Source organism: Podarcis tiliguerta (assembly GCF_965153285.1).
Source record: "Podarcis tiliguerta genome assembly, chromosome: 18".
NCBI classification, from domain to species: domain Eukaryota; kingdom Metazoa; phylum Chordata; class Lepidosauria; order Squamata; family Lacertidae; genus Podarcis; species Podarcis tiliguerta.
Window position 1 is genome coordinate 4,302,275 of NC_139551.1, and position 20,135 is coordinate 4,322,409.

General features: G+C 51.6%; 2 protein-coding genes and 1 long non-coding RNA gene across 4 annotated transcripts in view; all 3 read left to right on the top strand.

The window, feature by feature from the left end:
• Positions 1-20,135, top strand: part of LOC310668664 — a 187,234-nt gene that overhangs the window by 4,688 nt on the left and 162,411 nt on the right. The gene's annotated exons all lie outside the window — the stretch shown is intronic.
• CIMAP1D (CIMAP1 family member D) lies at positions 765-10,515 on the top strand. Its single transcript, XM_083421927.1, has 4 exons — positions 765-888; positions 2,911-3,021; positions 6,787-6,900; positions 8,718-10,515. Exons 1-4 carry the CDS (start codon positions 837-839, stop codon positions 9,200-9,202), a joined length of 762 nt encoding a protein of 253 aa, XP_083278053.1. The 5' UTR covers positions 765-836; the 3' UTR covers positions 9,203-10,515.
• The window catches only part of SHC2 (SHC adaptor protein 2), a 37,538-nt gene continuing 30,867 nt past the window's right edge, over positions 13,465-20,135 (top strand). For both annotated transcript variants that reach the window (XM_083421591.1, XM_083421592.1), the window contains exons 1-2: positions 13,465-14,090; positions 19,753-19,823. In XM_083421591.1, coding sequence (XP_083277717.1) covers positions 13,533-14,090; positions 19,753-19,823 — 629 coding nt within the window. In that variant the 5' untranslated portion in view covers positions 13,465-13,532. The remainder of the gene's footprint in view (positions 14,091-19,752; positions 19,824-20,135) is intronic.

Consider the following 20,135-nt stretch of genomic DNA (forward strand, 5'->3'; position numbering starts at 1 on the left):
GACCTTCCGATCGGCAAGCCCAAGAGGCTCAGTGGTTTGGACCACAGCGCCACCCACATCCCAAGGGACTTAGAGAGCAGTGGAAAGGCGGAGACCTTCAGCCTTTGCAACGGCCTCGTTGGGGAAGAGTTACTGTGCTCACGTGCCCTGAGTTGTTTTGTTTCTTTGAATAGTTAACTTCGCCGACATCTTGCGAGTTATTGAGGACTTGCTCACGACGCCTCTGTACTGCCTCCGCAGTTGGGGGCGCCAAGTCTTCCGAATCTCAGTTGCCGGAAACCGCAGGAGGCGAGAGCTGCGTTCAAATCCTGTGAGAAGAGAATTCCGGACTTGGTGGCCCGTTGGCTTGATCCAGCAGGGAGCTCTTTTGATTGTCTCTTTGAGTACCCGCCTCTCACCCGGCAGAAGCATTTCATGAGCGCCATGTCTAGAAACATGGAGCAGCACAGCTCCCCGAGGGCATTTCAGCTGTCTGCGCCAGCGTTCCTTTTGTGCCACCCTATCGCTCTCTCCGGAAAGATCGGGAAGATACATTTACAGAGACAATCTCTCTCCGGCCACCTGCCGCGTATCCCCTTTCAGAGCATCCTTTTATCGACAGATCGCCGGCATCCCTGACAGTGAGACGGGAGCAGGCGCAAACTCGCTTCTCTTCTTCCTCGCCGCGGGCCGGTCCACCTGGAGAGAGACAGAGAAACTATTCCCTACGCGTGCAAACGCCAAAACATTTGTGTCTTACTGGAAAGAAGGGTGTGTGTGTGTTTTTCCTGGGTTGTGAGGACAGACCCAAGAAAGCATTATTGACCTCCGACGAGCACCATATTTGCGGATCCAAGATGGAAGACTCCGGACTGAAAAAGACGCCAGCGATTGCTGCTCGCGAGACGGGTATGGAGCACCATTGCTTACTTTGTTTATACTGAACATAAAGGTAAAGGCACCCCTGACCATTACGTCAAGTCGTGGCCGACTCTGGGGTTGCGGCGCTCATCTCGCTTTATTGGCCGAGGGAGCCGGCGTACAGCTTCCGGGTCATGTGGCCAGCAGGACTAAGCCGCTTCTGGCGAACCAGAGCAGCGCATGGAAATGCCGTTTACCTTCCCGCTGGAGCGGTACCTATTTATCTACTGGCTCTTTGACGTGCTTTCGAACTGCTAGGTGGGCAGGAGCAGGGACCGAGCAACGGGAGCTCACCCTGTTGCGGGGATTCGAACCGCTGACCTTCTGATCGGCAAGTCCTAGGCTCTGTGGTTTAACCCACAGCGCCACCTGTGTCCCTAACCAGAGGTACCACTGTATATATAAAAAACAGAAGCTTTTTTTATTAGGAGTTGTAGGTACTGATACCCCAAAGGACCAGAAAAGACTTTTTATGTATGCAATGACAGCTGCACGGATGTCACGAGCCCAAAGTTTCTACCAAACGCAGCATTGGAACTGCCGAGTTCCTCAGAAGCCTGAAAGGAGCTTGTCAATACAATGATCCACAGTGCGATATGTGCCTCTAAAAGCTTCTGGGGTCCATGTGGGGTGACTGGGGAGGCCCCCCCTGTTTCCCCCTGCTGCAGGAATCGAATGTGTGCCTTTTTCAGGTTTTTGGCGAGAGCTCTGTCCAAAGATAGAGCTGCGTGTGATAATAGGCTGTTCTGGATTCTCTGTTGTAATTTGTGGGGCAGAGGAATTGCGGGCAGCAGGGACGGGAAGGTGTTTTGCTGACATTCTCCGAGGGAAGGAGAATCATAGAATCAGAGAGTTGGAAGAGACCACAAGGGCCATCGAGTCCAACCCCCTGCCAAGCAGGAAACACCACCAGAGCACTCGTGACATATGGTTGTCAAGCCTCTGCTTAAAGACCTCCAAAGAAGGAGACTCCACCACACTCCTTGGCAGCAAATTCCACTGTCAAACAGCTCTTACTGTCAGGAAGTTCTTCCTCATGTTTAGGTGGAATCTTCTTTCTTGTAGTTTGGATCCATTGCTCCGTGTCCGCTTCTCTGGAGCAGCAGAAAACAACCTTTCTAGAAAGTCTCTAGAAAGCCTTTCGGCAGTGAGGGGAGTTAGCAGTGGCAGGAACACAGCTGAAGAACACTCTCCTATTCGAAAGACCTATTCCAAAGACCTTGTTGCCAAGTTAGCTATGGTTTTCCCAGTAGTGATGTACAGAAGTGAGAGCTGGACCATCAAGAAGGCTGATCGCCGGAGAATGGATGCTTTTGAATTCTGGTGCTGGAGGAGACTCTTGAGAGTCCCATGGACTGCAAGAAGATCCAATCTCTCCATTCGGAAGGAAATCAGCCCTGAGTGCTCACTGGAAGGGCAGATCCTGAAGCTGAGGCTCCAAGACTTTGGCCACCTCATGAGAAGAGAAGACTCCCTGGAAAAGACCCTGATGTTGGGAAAGATGGAGGGCACAAGGAGAAGGGGACGACAGAGGACGAGATGGTGGGACAGTGTTCTCAAAACTACCAGCATGAGTTTGACCAAACTGCAGGAGGCAGTGGAAGACAGGAGTGCCTGGCGAGCTCTGGTCCAGGGGGTCACGAAGAGTCGGACACGACTAAACGACTAAGCAACAACAGCAACATTCCAAAGACGCGGGTGGCGCTGTGGTCTAAACCACTGAGCCTCTTGAGCTTGCAGATCAGAAGGTCAGCAGTTCGAATCCCTGCGACGGGATGAGCTCCCGTTGCTCGGTCCCTGCTCCTGCCAACCTTGCAGTTCGAAAGCACACCAGTGCAAGTAGATAAATAGGTACCGCTCCGGCGGGAAGGTAAACAGTGTCTCCATGCACTCTGGTTTCTGTCACGGTGTCCTGTTGTGCCAGAAGTGGTTTAGTCCTGCTGGGCACATTCTTAGTCACTGAAACCTGTTTCTAAAATGTCCCCCCCCCCTCTTCATATACCACGCCAGGCCCCGGACCGGGATGCTACACCTTGCCCCCCACAGTTGGGTTTGTCAACCACGACTACACTCGATTCACCAGTCCAGCTTACTCCTTCCACCAGAGGTTGAAAAACAGACGTGAGTAGTTGAACCGCCGAGTGGTTACCTGTAAGGTAAAAGAGCAATGCTTGAGGAGGTGGTTGTGGCTTCTATATGGGCTGTTGTTGCTTGAGTTGGGTGGGTGGCAGTTGTTTGCAGTGATTAACAGCCATTTGTGAGGTGCTTTCACACACACACTTTTCCAGGTGATCTGGGTAATGAAGTTTGATCCAGCAGAATTCCTCTAAAAGCCCTAAACAGCCTCAGTCCTGTATACCTGAAGGAGCGTCTCCACCCACATCGTTTTGCCCGGACACTGAGGTCCAGCTCCGAGGGCCTTCTGGCGGTTTCCTCACTGTAAGAAGCCAAGTTACAGGGAATCAGGCAGACGGCCTTCTCGGTGGTGGCGCCCGCCCTGTGGAACGCCCTCCCACCAGATGTCAAAGAGAAAAAGAACTACCAAACTTTTAGAAGGCATCTGAAGGCAGCCCTGTTTAGGGAAGCTTTTAATGTTTAATAGGTTATTGTATTTTAGTGTTTTGTTGGGAGCCACCCAGAGTGGCTGGCGGGACCCAGCCAGATGGGCGGGGTATAAATAAATAATTATTATTATTATTATTACAGTGTCAAGGAGGAGGGGCATGCTTAGAGATGACCCCACTGAGGCCATCTTGCCCACATAAAGGTAAAGGTAAAGGTACCCCTGCCCGTACGGGCCAGTCTTGACAGACTCTAGGGTTGTGCGCTCATCTCACTCTAGAGGCCGGGGGCCAGCGCTGTCCGGAGACACTTCCGGGTCACGTGGCCAGCGTGACGAAGGTGCTCTGGCGAGCCAGCACCAGCGCACCACACGGAAATGCCATTTACCTTACCGCTATAAAGCGGTACCTATTTATCTACTTGCACTTTAGGGGTGCTTTCAAACTGCTAGGTTGGCAGGAGCAGGGACCGAGCAACGGGAGCTCACCCCGTCATTGCGGGGATTCGAACTGCTGACTTTCTGATCGGCAAGCCCTAGGCTCAGTGGTTTAAGCCACAGCGCCACCCCTGTCCCTCTTACCCACATGGCTGCCTCTAAATAACACACACACACACACACACACACACACACACACACACACAAATATTCAGATGCAGCAGTGCTACCAGCCACAGGCTGGGAAACTTCCAAAATGCTTCTGAATATTTCTTCCAGGAAGTTCAGATGGGGGTGTCCAGATGTGGACAGATGTGCTGGAATGTGTGGAAGGTGTGTGCATTGCCTCCAAAGTCAGAACAGAAGAGCACTTTCAGCGCAGCGGGATGAAGCGACGAAGAACGGGCAAAACTTTCCTAAATCCGCAGAAGGCACGGTTAAAATTAGCACATGAAGAGGAATAAAAGGATGTACATGTTCTCAAAGTTAACGGAGCTTTGCTTATAAAACAAATGAACATGACTGCAATGGAGACGAGGTAAACATTTGACAGGTGGCATTAATAGCTGTCAGGATTCAAGTCTCCATGACAATTTTCAGAGATGGAGCCCCCAATCGTCTCTCTGCATTTGGCAGCCTTTGCCACAAACAGTATCCAACTTTAGCACTGCTCAGAGTAGTCCCATTGAGATTAAAGGACCTGCGCGTATTTTTGTCAGTGAGTCATCTCTGACCAGGGCCGGATTTTGGTTTGACGAGGCCCTCAGCTACTGAAGGTAATGGGGCCCCTTCTATGTCCAGCTGTCCTTTGACAACAACAAACGGTCGCTGTTTTTTGTGTTGAATCATAGAATCATAGAGTTGGAAGAGACCACAAGGGCCATCGAGTCCAACCCCCTGCCAAGCAGGAAACACCATCAGAGCACTCCTGACATATGGTTGTCAAGCCTCTGCTTAAAGACCTCCAAAGAAGGAGACTCCACCACACTCCTTGGCAGCAAATTCCACTGTCAAACAGCTCTTACTGTCAGGAAGTTCTTCCTAATGTTTAGGTGGAATCTTCTTTCTGGTAGTTTGGATCCATTGCTCCGTGTCCGCTTCTCTGGAGCAGCAGAAAACAACCTTTCTCCCTCCTCTATGTGACATCCTTTTATATATTTGAACATGGCTATCATATCACCCCTTAACCTCCTCTTCTCCAGGCTAAACATGCCCAGCTCCCTTAGCCGTTCCCCATAAGGCATCGTTTCCAGGCCTTGGACCATTTTGGTTGCCCTCCTCTGGACACGTTCCAGTTTGTCATTGTCCTTCTTGAACTGTGGTGGCCAGAACTGGACACAGTACTCCAGGTGAGGTCTGACCAGAGCAGAATACAGTGGCACTATGACTTCCCTTGATCTAGATGCTATACTCCTATTGATGCAGCCCAGAATTGCATTGGCTTTTTTAGCTGCCACGTCACACTGTTGGCTCATGTCAATATAGGCTATATGGCAGGGGTCAGCAACCTAAGGCCCTTGGGCCGGAAGAAGAGGAGGAGTTTGGATTTGATATCCTGCCTTTCACTCCCTTTTTAAGGAGTCTCAAAGCGGCTAACATTCTCCTTTCCCTTCCTCCCCCACAACAAACACTCTGTGAGGTGAGTGGGGCTGAGAGACTTCAGAGAAGTGTGACTGGCCCAAGGTCACCCAGCAGCTGCAGGTGGAGGAGCGAGGAATCGAACCCGGTTCCCCAGATTACGAGACTACCGCTCTTAACCACTATACCACACTGGCTCTGGTGTAGCCAGAAAAGGTCGTTTGACCAGCCCACGAGCCACCCCCCGAACTGAGCTGCCCGCTCACACACTGCACTAAACCGGCGCGGCGCGGGACTAAAAAATCACATCTGCGCATGCGCAGGTGCTGAAAATCGCAGGTGCACACACGATCTAGCCCATGGAGGGATCTCTGCAGGACTGATCCAGCCCAGGCGAGATAAACTTTGCTGACCCCTGCTATACGGTAATGCAACCAGTCCATGCAGAATGTAGGCACCCTATATATAGAAAGGAGCAAACCAGTGATATTTTAGGGAGCAGGCTAGCAGGCGGGGCCCATGACTTACATCACAGGAGCCTACACAACACAAAACACTGTTGCTGTATGTAGGTTTTATTTTATTTGTTTTTTTATCTTATATTTTGGAAAGGTACATCCAGTTTTTCCCCCTTTAAATTTTTGTGGGGCCCTGAGGCTCCAATACTTTGGCCACCTCATGAGAAGAGAAGACTCCCTGGAAAAGACCCTGATGTTGGGAAAGATGGAGGGCACAAGGGGAAGGGGACAACAGAGGACGAGATGGTGGGACAGTGTTCTTAAACTACCAGCATGAGTTTGACCGAACTGTGGGAGGCAGTGGAAGACAGGAGTGCCTGGCGTGCTCTGGTCCAGGGGGTCACGAAGAGGCGGACACGACTAAACGACTAAACAACAACAACAACAAAACTACAGCTTGTTTAGTTTATACAGTGGTACCTCGGGTTACATACACTTCAGGTTACAGACTCTGCTTACCCAGAAATAGTACCTCGGTTTAAGAACTTTGCTTCAGGATGAGAACAGAAATCATGCTCGGGTTAAGAACTTTGCTTCAGGATTTGTCCTTCCAGTGAGCACTCAGGGCTGATTTCCTTCAGAATGGAGAGGTTTGCTCTTCTTGCAGTCCATGGGACTCTCAAGAGTCTCCTCCAGCACCATCATTCAAAAGCACCCATTCTTTGGCGATCAGCCTTCTTGATGGTCCAGCTCTCACTTCCATACATCCCTACTGGGAAAACCATAGCTTTAAATATACGGACCTTTGTTGTTTTTAGTATATACGCTGTTGTTGTTTTTCCTCCTCTCCAGTAGACCTGAAGGATTCAAGTCCTGGGCCGTGTTACTTCGTGCACCCTGAGCTCACGCGCTTCGGCCGGGCGAAGGGACCTTCTTACTCCATGCTGGCACGAGCGAGACCCCCGGGTAAGTGGGCAGGTGGGCTTTTGAAACACCCATGAAACAGAGAGCACGCAAGATAGGGGATGTTGGGTACTGACTGGATTGCTGCGAGACGCTCAGGCTGGGGCTGCCCTTGGAGACGGCACAAAAGTTGTAGCTGGTTCAAAACGCAGCGGCTGGACTATGAGGTTTACCCAGCTGCCGGTTGGTTTCTGGGCCCAATTCTGGTGCTCATCTGGGCCCAATTCTGGTGATCAGCAGAGGGGGCCCTCAGGGGAGATTCTCCACCCTCAGAGGCTTGAGCCGGTGCTGGCCTTGCAGGCGAGGGTCTCTAATAAATAATAATAATTTTTTATTTATACCCCGCCCACCCCAGCCAAGACCGGGCTCAGGGCGGCTAACAACCAATCATAAAAACAAGTTGATTAAAATACAATTTAAAAGGTTAAGATACAACATCTTAGGATGCAGCCTCTTCACAGGAGGAGGAAGGAAAAAGAAAGAGGGGGAGGGAATCAAACTGATTCTAAGCCAAAGGCCAGGTGGAACAACTCTGTCTGACAGGCCCTGCGGATAGAAATCAGATCCCGCAGGGCCCTGGTCTCATGAGGTAGAGCGTTCCACCAGGCTGGAGCCAGTGTTGAGAAGGCCCTGGCTCTGGTTGAGGCTAATCTAACTTCCTTAGGGCCCAGGACCACTAGGGTGTTGCTATTTATGGACCTTAAGGTCCTCTGTGGGGCATACAGGGAGAGGCGGTCCCGTAGGTATGAGGGTCCTAGGCCGAAGATCTCCCCATAAAAGTGCTTCTGGTATCTTCATCGTACTGCTTTCAGTAAACTGCTAATGGCAGACCTCGTTACCCTGGCATTTGACACTTGAGATGGATATTTGGTGACGGGGAGGGGCCGCCGAGACCATAGAACACTGGTCCTTGAAGACCTCCATTGGCTCCCAGGAAGTTTCCAAATACAATTCAAAGTATTGGTGCTCACTTTGAAAGCCCTAAACTGCCTCTACCCAGTATCCTTGAAGGAGCGTCTCCACCCCCATCATCCAGCTCCGAGGTCCAGCTCCGAGGGCCTTCTGGCCATTCCCTCCCTGCGAGAAGTGAGGTTGCAGGGAACCAGGCAGAGGGCCTTCTTGGTGGTGGTGCCTGCCCTGTGGAACGCCCTCCCATCAGATGTCAAGGAAATAAACAACTATCTGAATTTTAGAACCCCATAGTCACCTTTGACTTAACCGTCCAGGCATCCTTTGCCTTTTTTTTTACTTAGTTTTTTTTTACTTTTTTTTTCCACTCTCGGGACGCTGGTGGCGCTGTGGGTTAAACCACAGAGCCTAGGGCTTGCCAATCAGAAGGTCGGCGGTTTGAATCCCCGCGACGGGGTGAGCTCCCGTTGCTCTGTCCCTGCTCCTGCCAACCTAGCAGTTCAAAAGCACGTTAAAGTGCAAGTAGATAAATAGGTACCGCTCCAGCGGGAAGGTAAACGGCGTTTCCGTGTGCTGCTCTGGTTCGCCAGAAGCGGCTTAGTCGTGCTGGCCACATGACCCGGAAGCTGTACTCCGGCTCCCTCGGCCAGTAAAGCGAGATGAGCGCCACAACCCCAGAGTCGGTCACGACTGGACCTAATGGTCAGGGGTCCCTTTACCTTAATTTGAGCCCTACATTGGGCATAAGATTCCTGCATTGCTGGGGGTTGGGCTGTATGACCCACGCAACCCCTTCCAACTCCTCAATTCCACAATTCAGCTCTGTGCGAAGCTATTTCCTGTTCTCCGACCACTACACCACACTGCCTCTGTGCCCAAGCTGTGTTCAATGGTGTGTATTTTCCCTCCAGGTCTGCCCCAGACCCCAGGGCCGGGGACGTACAGCCCCGAGAGGGCTCCTCCTCCGTCGCAGCAGAGACCGCCTTCTTTTTCCATCGGGGGCCGCACCAAAAGCCGCTTGGTGGACCCCGTCCCGGCCCCCAACAGCTACACCCTCCCCTCGCTGCTTGGCCCGCGGGTGCCCAGCAAGCCCTCAAGTCCATCCTTCACCATCCGTGGCTGGAACGCCAAGGGGAGCTACGCCGAAGACCTCTCCCAGACCCCCGGCCCGGGGCGTTACAACACCACGGACCCCAGCGTCTATCTCTGCCGGCCCCCGTCTTTCTCCATGTTGGGGAGGTTGAAGAAGCCCACACCGGTCTCCCACACCCCGGGCCCCGGGGCCCACAGCCCAGAGAAGGTGAAGGTTCATAGGGCGAGAGCCCCTTCCTATTCCCTCGGGGTCCGCCACTCGGAATTCCTCATGCCCCTCATCACAGATGTTCCAGAGTGGTAGAATCAGGGGCCACTGCCTCACCCGTCGCACATCTAGGACATGCAGATGATACCCAGCTCTACCTCTCTTTCAAATCAGAACCAGTGAAGGCGGTGAAGGTCCTGTGTGAGTGTCTGGAGGCTGTTGGAGGATGGGTGGCGGCTAACAGATTGAGGTTGAATCCCGACAAGACAGAAGTACTGTTTTTGGGGGACAGGAGGCGGGCAGGTGTGGGGGACTCCCTGGTCCTGAATGGGGTAACTGTGCCCCTGAAGGACCAGGTGCGCAGCCTGGGAGTCATTCTGGACTCACAGCTGTCCATGGAGGTGCAGGTCAATTCTGTGTCCAGGGCGGCTGTTTATCAGCTCTATCTGGTACGCAGGATGAGACCCTCCCTGCTCGTGAACTGTCTTTCCAGAGTGGTGCATGCTCTGGTTATCCCCCGCTTGGACTACTGCAATGCACTCTCCGTGGGGCTACCTTTGAAGGTGACCTGGAAACTACAACTAATCCAGAATGCGGGAGCTAGACTGGTGACTGGGAGCGGCTGCCAAGACCATATAACACCGGTCTTGAAAGACCTGCATTGGCTCCCAGTACGTTTCCGAGCACAATTCAAAGTGTTGGTGCTGACCTTTAAAGCCCTAAATGGCCTCGATCCAGTATATCTCAAGAAGCGTCTCCACCCCCATCGTTCTGCCCGGACACTGAGGTCCAGCGCCAAGGGCCTTCTGGCGGTTCCCTCACTGCGAGAAGGCAAGTTACAGGGAACCAGGTAGAGGGCCTTCTTGGTAGTGGTGCCCGCCCTGTGGAACGCCCTTCCACCAGATGTCAAAGAGAACAACTACCAGACTTTTAGAAGACATCTGAAGGCAGCCCTGTTTAGGGAAGCTTTTAATGTTTGATGTATTACAGTATTTTAATATTTTTTTGGAAGCCGCCCAGAGTGGCTGGGGAAGCTCAGCCAGATGGGCGGGGGTATAAATAATAAATTATTATTATGAGAGTCACAGACTGATTCAAAGCTGCAATGATACATTGGGCAAAGGATTTGGGAATGAGTAAATGAATGAATCTTTATTTGCGTCAGCCATCGGCCATAGCAGCAAAGCAACAACACGATATACAAAGAACCGAAATGAAAAGTCAGTTCTATAAAACACACTTTAGGGTCTTGAATCAACAGGCAAACAGTGGATCTGATTCTGATTGCCCCTGCTAATTACCTTGCAACCTTTGCTGTCACCTGCTCATCTTGATCTGCCAAGAGAAAGGACACTGGGGCAGTGGCTGGGTGACCCGGAATGGACAATAAAAGAGGGGTGATAATCTTATTCTTGTTGTCTGTGTCCATGGAGTTTTCTTGGCAGGGATACTGGAGCGGCTTGCCGGTTCCTGCTCCAGGTGGATCATGTTTGGTCAAAACTCTCCACTATGACCTGTCCATCTTGGGTGGCCCTGCATGGCATAGCTCATAGCTTCTCTGAGTTATTCAAGCCCCTTTGCCACGGCAAGGCAGTGATCCATGAAGGGGATGAAAGATGGAGGGCACAAGGAGAAGGGGACGACAGAGGACGAGATGGTGGGACAGTGTTCTCGAAGCTACCAGCATGAGTTTGACCCAACTGCGGGAGGCAGTGGAAGACAGGAGTGCCTGGTGTGTTCTGGTCCAGGGGGTCACGAAGAGCCGGACACGACTAAATGACTAAACAACAACAACGCAATCTTATTCCTCGTCTTTATAAAGAGGGCAGGTGCAACCATATCCTAGCTGCTGTTGTGGCATACATAAATAGATTTTTCTGAGACCTAGCTACTACCTACTGTGCCATTCCCAAAAAAAGTTCCTCTGGTTGTTGGGGTGTGTGTGTGTCTCTTTTAAACATGTTTTTCGTCTTGTTATATCTCATTTCCCAATTCTCTAACTATTTTGCATGTCCACCACATGTGGAGAAAAGTTCCTTCTGTTTCCAGCACAATGACACATTTCGTACCAGAGAAGACTGGCAGATTAAACTGATGGACTATGCAGAGACGGCAAAAGTGACCGGAAGAATCAGGAATCAGGAAGACCAACATTTCAATAAGGAAATGTGTGTGTGGGGGGGGAATATATAATTTACACACACACACACACACACACACACTGTATATATATATATATAGTGGTGCCTCGCAAGACGAAATTAATCCATTCCGCGAGTCTCTTCGTCTTGTGGTTTTTTCGTCTTGCGAAGCACGGCTATTAGCGGCTTAGCGGCTATTAGCGGCTTAGCGGCTTTAAGAAAAAGGAAACAAACTCGCAAGAACTCGCAAGACGTTTCGTCTTGCGAAGCAAGCCCATAGGGAAATTCGTCTTGCGGAACGACTCAAAAAACGGAAAACTCTTTCGTCTAGCGAGTTTTTCGTCTTGCGAGGCATTCGTCTTGCGGGGCACCACTGTGTGTGTGTGTGTGTGTGTGTGTGTGTATAATATTAGTAGTGTTGGAATGATGCTTGTAGTTAAACGTTGGGCTGTGGTTTTATTGGAGATTTAATAGAATTGGATTAACGGAGAAGTTGCAGAAGGAAAAGTTAACATAAGGGTAAAAGAAAGATAAAGGTAAAGGACCCCTGGACAGTTAAGTCCAGTCAAAGGCGACTCTGGGGTTGCGGCGCTCATCTCGCTTTCAGGCCAAGGGAGCTGGCGTTTGTCCCCAGACAGCTTTCCGGGTCATGTGGCTAGCAGGACTAAACCGCTTCTGGGCCAACGGGACACCGTGACGGAAACCAGAACAGCGCACAGAAACGCGTTTACCTTCCCAGGTACCTATTTATCTACTTGCATTGGTGTGCTTTCGCACTGCTAGGTTGGCAGGAGCAGGGACCGAGCAACGGGAGCTCACCCCGTCATTGCGGGGATTCGAACCGCCGACCTTCCGATCGGCAAGCCCAAGAGGCTCAGTGGTTTAGACCACAGCGCCACCCGCGTCCCTTAACATAGGGACCCACAAATGGGAGGAGGGAACTTGCAGGTTTGTTTTATTTGTTTGGTGTATGTTTGTCTGTAAATTTAAACGATTTGGTGTTGTTTTTTACGAGCAAAATGGCACAAAACCTCTGGCAGAGGAGTAATTAATTCATCACTTGCTTTCTTCCTCCCTCCCTGTGACCTGGCGAGGAGAACAGCTCTCACCTGGTTTTTTTGGCTTGTGACTGCGCTGCAAACTCAGAATAGTATGGCATCTCTCTCTCTCTCTCTCTCGCCGCCAGAAGATAATCCAAGCCTCCGAGACGACAGGCCAGCTTTATTCAAGCACCAGAGCATGTCCACCTTCTGACTGTGATTCTCTTTAATGAACTGTCCTTGATCCACTCTGAAGATAGCAGGGGGCTTAGGGAGCCCAAGATTTCGCTGCTGTACAAATCACGATGCCCTTCCTGCTGGCGAAGGAAGGAGCAAGCAATCCTAGCATCCAAAATCAGAGGCTTATGGCGGATTTGCAGCGGCCTTCCTTGCTGGGAGGGACGCGGGTGGCGCTGTGGGTTAAACCACAGAGCCTAGGACTTGCCGATCAGAAGGTCGGCGGTTCAAATCCCCGCAATGACGGGGTGAGCTCCCTGCTCCTGCCAACCTAGCAGTTCGGAAGCACATCAAAGTGCAAGTAGATAAATAGGTACCACTCCGGCGGGAAGGTAAACGGCGTTTCTGTGCGCTGCTCTGGTTCGCCAGAAGCGGCTTAGTCCTGCTGGCCACATGACCCGGAAGCTGTACGCCGGCTCCCTCGGCCAGTAAAGCGAGATGAGCACCGCAACCCCAGAGTCGGCCACGACTGGACCTAATGGTCAGGGTCCCCTTTACCTTTACCTCTTTGCTGGGGGGGGGGGTCAGGGGGAAGCTAACAGAGAGGTGTCCTAGCAAGGCAGGCAGACCCACACCCTGTATTCCAGACATATCAATTCTACGATATTGTGCGGCTGAACGCCATTTAGCCGGGCTCAGGGCGGCTAACAACAATAAAATTCTAAAATCTAAAATTCTAAAAAGGTGGGGAATGACCCCTTCTTTTCTTGAGGAACAGCCGCAGGAACAGCGAGTTTATTTTTCTGCCAATTTGTCTGGGCAGCTGGAGAGAGCAGCAGCCTCCCATTCTGCAGCGGTTGTGTGTGGAAAGAAATAAATAAAAGGTAGCCAGGGAGAATTACGTCATGGTGTGTTCTCTGATCTTCCCAAGGGTTGGGTAGGAGAGGCATGTCTGCTGGAGGCCTGTGTTGGCGGAGGGGGGGCATGCGGCAGGGGCGGCGTACGCCCGGCCGCGCTGCACAGAGCGACCGGGAGCACTCTAAAACCACTTAGCCAGACGAGCCGGGGATGCTAGCAGTGCCGAAGTATGACCGTTTTTGGAACGACGCCCTGACTCCGTCGGAGAACCCAGCCATGAGCGGCAAGGTCGCCTCGGCCGCCGGCCCTTTGCCACCCCCCTCGGCCGCCCCCGCGGACCCCCCCTGCCCCCCGCCGCTGGGCGAGGAGCAAGAGGCCGTCACCACCTTCTGCATGCTGATCCCCAAAATGCCCCAGTGGAAATTTTCCAGCCCTTCGGGGTTTCTCAGCCGCAGCCCCTCCGGCAGCAGCAAGGAGATTTCGGCCGCGGGGAGAGAAGGCCGGGGCAACCCGCAGCCCCCCTCGTCGGGCCTGGCTGCCGTCCTCAGCGCCTGTGAGCCCGTCTGCGCCACGCCCTGCAGCCTGCAGGTGATGAGCCGGCTGAGGGGGGGCCCCGTCGGCGGTGGGAGGAAGGCCCCGCGGGCCGAGGGGGGGCGGCCGGCCGGAGAGGAATGGAGTCGGAAAGGGAGCTTCATCAGCAAACCGGTCCAAGGCTGGCTGCACCCGGACGAGAGAATCTTGGGCCCGGGGGTCTCCTACATTGTTCGGGTGAGTGGCCGTCGGGCCCCTGCTTCCTTCACAAGGGGGGGGTCGTTTTGGGGGACAACGTCTGGGGGCAGTTTTTGGGGGGGACTTTTTACAGGGTGGGCTCCGGTGGCAGCCCTCCCCAGGGGCCAGGAAGAGTTAGTCCGCTTTGCCCCCAAATGCCAACAGGATAACCTGCCATTTGGCCTCCTCGTGGTTAAAAAGAGGCAGTGCCTGCAGTGGTTAGAGTGTCAGAGATCAGGGTTTGAACGTCACGGCGCTCGCTGGGTCTTGATCATTTCCCCAAATACCTTGCTTCTCAAACGCCTTGTGACCCGGACGTTTTGGCTCCCAAAACGCCGCAAACCCGGAAGCGAGCGTACTGGTTCGCGAACTTTTCCCGGAAGCCGAACATCCTACATCGTTCGGGTGAGTGGCTGCTGGGCCCCTGCTTCCTTTGCAAGGGGGGGTCGTTTTGGAGAACAACGTCTGGGGGCAGTTTTTTTGGGGGGGGGGACTTTTTTGCAAGAGGCACCAAACCCCGCGAGCCCATCCACGGCCCGAAATCTGGAAGCGCCGGGAGTACTAATTCGTGCAATTTTGCGCAGTGGCGGCTGTCAACCAGAAGGTTGGTGGATCGAGCCCACCCAGGGGGCATTTCAGGGGGTTGGACTAGATGACCGCCGGGGTCCCTGGCAGCTCTGCAACTCTATGATTCTAGGGGCATGGTGAAAAAAGTAGCGGACCTCAGGGGACGCCCTGCCGATCAGATACCCAGTCTGACATACTGGTTGCAGTTGCTCTGTGGATTGAAGAGTTCACTCTGCACGTGCTCAGAGGCCATTCCCGATAGTAGTTTCCTGCCCCGATGGGTCTTTCGCGTGCTGTGGAGCATTTTGAGAACGTCCCAGCATGTTTTCAACCAGGGTAGGGCTTTCAGAACGAATTGAGCCTGAGCCCCAGGACCTCTTGCTCATAAGCTAGCGGACGGCGATCACTAGTTTGACTTTCTTTGGGCCCAGCAGCAAATGTACCCATTTCACAGACCGGAATGACGTACCAGGGAATCGGGACGGACGAACTCTCTCGCGCTAAGTCGGCGTTTTGAATTAATTGGGGCCGGAAGTGAGGTTTGTGTGTTGGTGGAGGGGGTACAAAAGAGAAGAAGAGTTTGGATTTGATATCCCGCCTTTCACTCCCTTTAAGGAGTCTCAAAGCGGCTCACATTCTCCTTTCCCTTCCTCCCCCACAACAAACACTCTGTGAGGTGAGTGGGGCTGAGAGACTTCAGAGAAGTGTGACTAGCCCAAGGTCACCCAGCAGCTGCATGTGGAGGAGCGGGGAAGCGAACCCGGTTCCCCAGATTACAAGACTACCGCTCTCAACCACTACACCACACTGGTGTAGGTTTTGAGGTTTATATTTTAACCCCCTCCACTCAAAAGGTTGGAGGTCAAAAAAGAGTCCCCTCCCCCCCACTTCGGCAGCACCAGTGATTTGGGGCTGTCCTTTAAATATATAAACATAAGAACAAGCGTAGGCGTTAAATGATAATTAGGACTGGTGTGGCACCTTGCGAGACGCGAGTTCGAATCCCCGCTCAGCGATGGAGCTGACTGGGTCAGCTGCAGTCTCGCAGCTTGACCTACCTCACAGGGTTGTTGTGAGTGGATGGGAAAAACATTATTATTATTATTATTATTACTATTATTTATTTTACATCGCCATGAACTGCATGGAGGGATAGATAAACGCTGTAGATAATTATCACAATGCTGACAGGACGCAGAAACCTGGGACGTGGAGTTATACTTTGGAACAAATAATTCTTTCTTTCTAGAGAGATATCAGGGAAGGGGCAATCTCTGCCCTCCAGCGTAAAGCTGGAAAGACACGTCACAAAAGGAAAAGAGGGAGGAGGAGGGAGGAGGAGGAGGAACCCTTTCATTAACCCCTTGTTCTTAATTCGTTTAAGGGGCCATTTATTTTGACAGGCAAATTGCAGCAGCAAAGCCTCTTTTTGTGGGGAGGGGAGGGAATCTTCCCTGCCTGGAAAATGATTATAAATCATTCCCTGTTAAGCTGGGTTTCTTGAGAAACATCTGTTGTTCTGAACCTCCGACGGCTGAGAAGTCAGAAACGAATGGCATATGGAAATAAAAGAGGACAGAACAGTTCTGAGGGTCACATGGGAGGTCATCCCCAGTGTGTTCAGATGGCTTTACTCTCGAGTAAGGATGGAGGGACATGGGTGGCGCTGTGGGTTAAACCACAGAGCCTAGGACTTGCCGATCAGAAGGTCGGCGGTTCGAATCCCCGCAATGACGGGGTGAGCTCCCGTTGCTCAGTCCCTGCTCCTGCCAACCTAGCAGTTCGAAAGCACATCAAAGTGCAAGTAGATAAGTAGGTACCGCTCCGGCGGGAAGGTAAACGGTGTTTCCGTGCGCTGCTCTGGTTCGCCAGAAACGGCTCAGTCCTGCTGGCCACATGACCCGGAAGCTGTATGCCGGCTCCCTTGGCCAATAAAGCGAGATGAGCGCTGCAACCCCAGAGTCGGTCACGACTGGACCTAATGGTCAGGGGTCCCTTTACCTTTAAGGATGGAGGAGAGGCAAATCAGTAAAACTGTATGAGACAGCTAGGTATGTTTAACCAGGAGAAGACTGAGAGGTGATTGTGAGAGCCATCTTCAAAAAGCTGAAGGGCTATTCCAGGGGTCAGCAAACTTTTTCAGCAGGAGGCCGGTCCACTGTCCCTCAGAACTTGTGGGGGGGCGGATTATATTTTGAAAAAAGAACGAATTCCTATGCCCCACAAATAACCCAGAGATGCATTTTAAATAAAAGGACATATTCTACTCATGTAAAAACACGCTGATTCCCGGACCATCCGCGGGCCGGATTGAGAAGGCGATTGGGCCGGATCCGGCCCCTGGGCCTTCTTTTGCCTACCCACGGGCTATTCCATGGAAGATGGAGCAAGCTTGTTTTCTCCTGCTCTGGAGGGTAGGACTCGAACCCATGGCTTACAAGAAAGGCGAGTCCAGCTAAACATTAGGAAGAACTTTCTGAGGACAGGATCTGTTTGACAGTGGAACAAGGCTCCATTGGAAGGTGGTGGAAGTTTTGAAGCAGAGATTGGATGGCCATCTGTCAGGGAGTCTTCAGCTGTGATTTGGAGGTTGGTCTAGATGATCGCTGGGGGTACCTTTCAACTCAACAATTCAGTGATTCTTTGCTCCCGTCAAACCCTCACTTTCCTGAACACCATGCGAACCCATACACAGCTATCCTTCAAAATTCGCCCTTCTACGAATTTTGCGACGCAAGCCTCATGAACGGAAAAAATTTGCATTTGTTTGGGCAAAGTGGGCATCTTTTCATACTCGCGAAAGCAACATCCTAAAATGCGTTATATAAAGGGTGGGGGGAAACTGATTTGCAAAAAGGCATGCGTATAATATAGAAATGTGTTCGTCGGAAGGAATTTGCACTGAAACGCTGTAGAATTTTCATGAGGGCTCCCCTCCCGCCGCCAGTCAAGAAATAAACCGCAAATTGCCGCAAAGTTTGAAGAGCTGAAAATAAGACTGCAAAAATGAGAAGCAGGGAAGGCCAAGAGGGACGGCTCCTTCCATTCCTATTCTCAAGTTATATTTCCTGGTTTCAGATTAGGGAGATGGTGGGTTGTTATTCTTCTAGGATAGTGTCCTAAGGCAAATAGACTTTTTTTGTGGGGGCTGAGGGAGGTCCCAAGGGGAGTAAATTAGAGGAAAGCAAAACGAAATGTGTGTAGCTAAATTTTTCTCAGAGTAAACTCATTGGAATTGATGGGCCTAAGTTAGTCATTCTGCAATTCTGGGCTGCATCAGTAGGAATATAGCATCTAGATCAAGGGAAGTAAGAGTGCCACTGTATTCTGCTCTGGTCAGACCTCACCTGGAGTACTGTGTCCAGTTCTGGGCACCACAGTTCAAGAAGGACACTGACAAACTGGAACGTGTCCAGAGGAGGGCAACCAAAATGGTCAAAGGCCTGGAAACAATGCCTTATGAGGAACGGCTAAGGGAGCTGGTCATGTTTAGCCTGGAGAAGAGGAGGTTAAGGGGTGATATGATAGCCATGTTCAAATATCTAAAAGGATGTCACATAGAGGAGGGAGAAAGGTTGTTTTCTGCTACTCCAGAGAAGCGGACACGGAGCAATGGATCCCAATGACAAGAAAGAAGATTCCACCTAAACATTAGGAAGAACTTCCTGACAGTAAGAGCTGTTTGACAGTGGAATTTGCTGCCAAGGAGTGTGGTGGAGTCTCCTTCTTTGGAGGTCTTTAAGCAGAGGCTTGACAACCATATGTCAGGAGTGCTCTGATGGTGTTTCCTGCTTGGCAGGGGGTTGGACTCAATGGCCCTTGTGGTCTCTTCCAACTCTATGATTCTATGATTCTATGTCCGTTAAGGTCAAAGAGTTTTGTCAGTAGCCGAATTTAGCTGCAGACAAGGAAGGATGCGACAGAATTCTGATTCCACCCGTGGTTTGAGGAGAACCTACCTGATGGATACTTCCAAGAACAATGTGTGGAACAAACCCCGGCTATCCTCTGAATTTTGCAGATTTCCAAATTTTGCAATGCCCTTCTTCAATCAAGGAATGTGTGTGTGTGAGAGAGAGAGAGAAAGAGAGAGAGAGATTGAGAGGTATAGAAATCTATACAATTTTGAAACCTCTCATTACTGCTTTACTAGCATCCCAAAACGGACGCGGGTGGCGCTGTGGGTTAAACCACAGAGCCTAGGACTTGCCGATCAGAAGGTCGGTGGTTCAAATCCCCGCAATGGGGTGAGCTCCCGTTGCTCGGTCCCTGCTCCTGCCCACCTAGCAGTTCGAAAGTACGTCAGAGTGCAAGTAGATAAATAGGTACCGCTCTGGCGGGAAGGTAAACGGCGTTTCCGTGCGCTGCTCTGGTTTGCCAGAAGCGGCTGAGTCCTGCTGGCCACATGACCCGGAAGGTGGACGCCGGCTCCCTCGGCCAATAAAGCGAGATGAGCGCCGCAACCCCAGAGTCGGTCACGACTGGACCTATTGGTCACGGGTCCCTTTAGCATCCCAAACCGTCTTTCTTTCTATTTCTCGATTTAAATTTAATTCAAAACAATCCCTCAGGGCTTTTCCCTCCTGCTTTTCGTAAAACATTTTGATTATCTAAAAGTCCTTGATTTAATCTCCATCTAAACGGAGTGTGTGTCCCCCCCCCCCTTAATTCAAGTATTACTGAATTACGATCTGAAAGTGGAAGATTCGGGAGAGACAGAAGCCCTTCTTCACACAGTGTGAAGTTCACCAGTGGAACTCCCTCACACAGGAGCCAGCAATGGCTGCCAGCCATGGATGACTTTAAAAGGGGATGGATACAGTTATAGTTATAGCCGATGCAGCTGTGCTTCGGAATGGCACCTGCCAAAGCCACAGGAGCCGAGCACGTTGGTCTTGGATTTGAATCCTGGTTTCTGCTTTCCCTGGTCGGCCACTGTGAGACCAGGATACTGGGCAGGTTGATCCAGAAGGTCCTTCTTGTGCTCTTAAGGGACCCCATGGGCCACTTTATGCAACCCCCTGCAATGTAAGTGTCGCAGAAGTCAGAGTTGGACCCCTCCACCTTCGCTGATGTCCCTTCTCTGCTTTTTCAGTACATGGGATGCATCGAGATCCTGCGGTCGATGAGGTCCCTAGATTTCAACACCAGGACGCAAGTGACCAAGTAAGTGTCATCAAACCCCGATGAGATCAGGACAGGGTGGGCTGGGGGGCAGTTACAGACGACAGGGTATAGGGTGGTATATTGTTGAGTCGGTTAGTCGTGTCCAACTCTTCATGACCCCCTGGACCAGAGCACGCCAGGCCCTCCTGTCTTCCACTGCCTCCTGTACTTTGGTCAAACTCATATTAGCAGCTTCGAGAACACTGTCCCACCATCTCGTCCTCTGTCATCCCCTTCTCCTTGTGCCCTCCATCTTTCCCAACATCAGGGTCTTTTCCAGGGAGTCTTCTCTTCTCATGAGGTGGCCAAAGT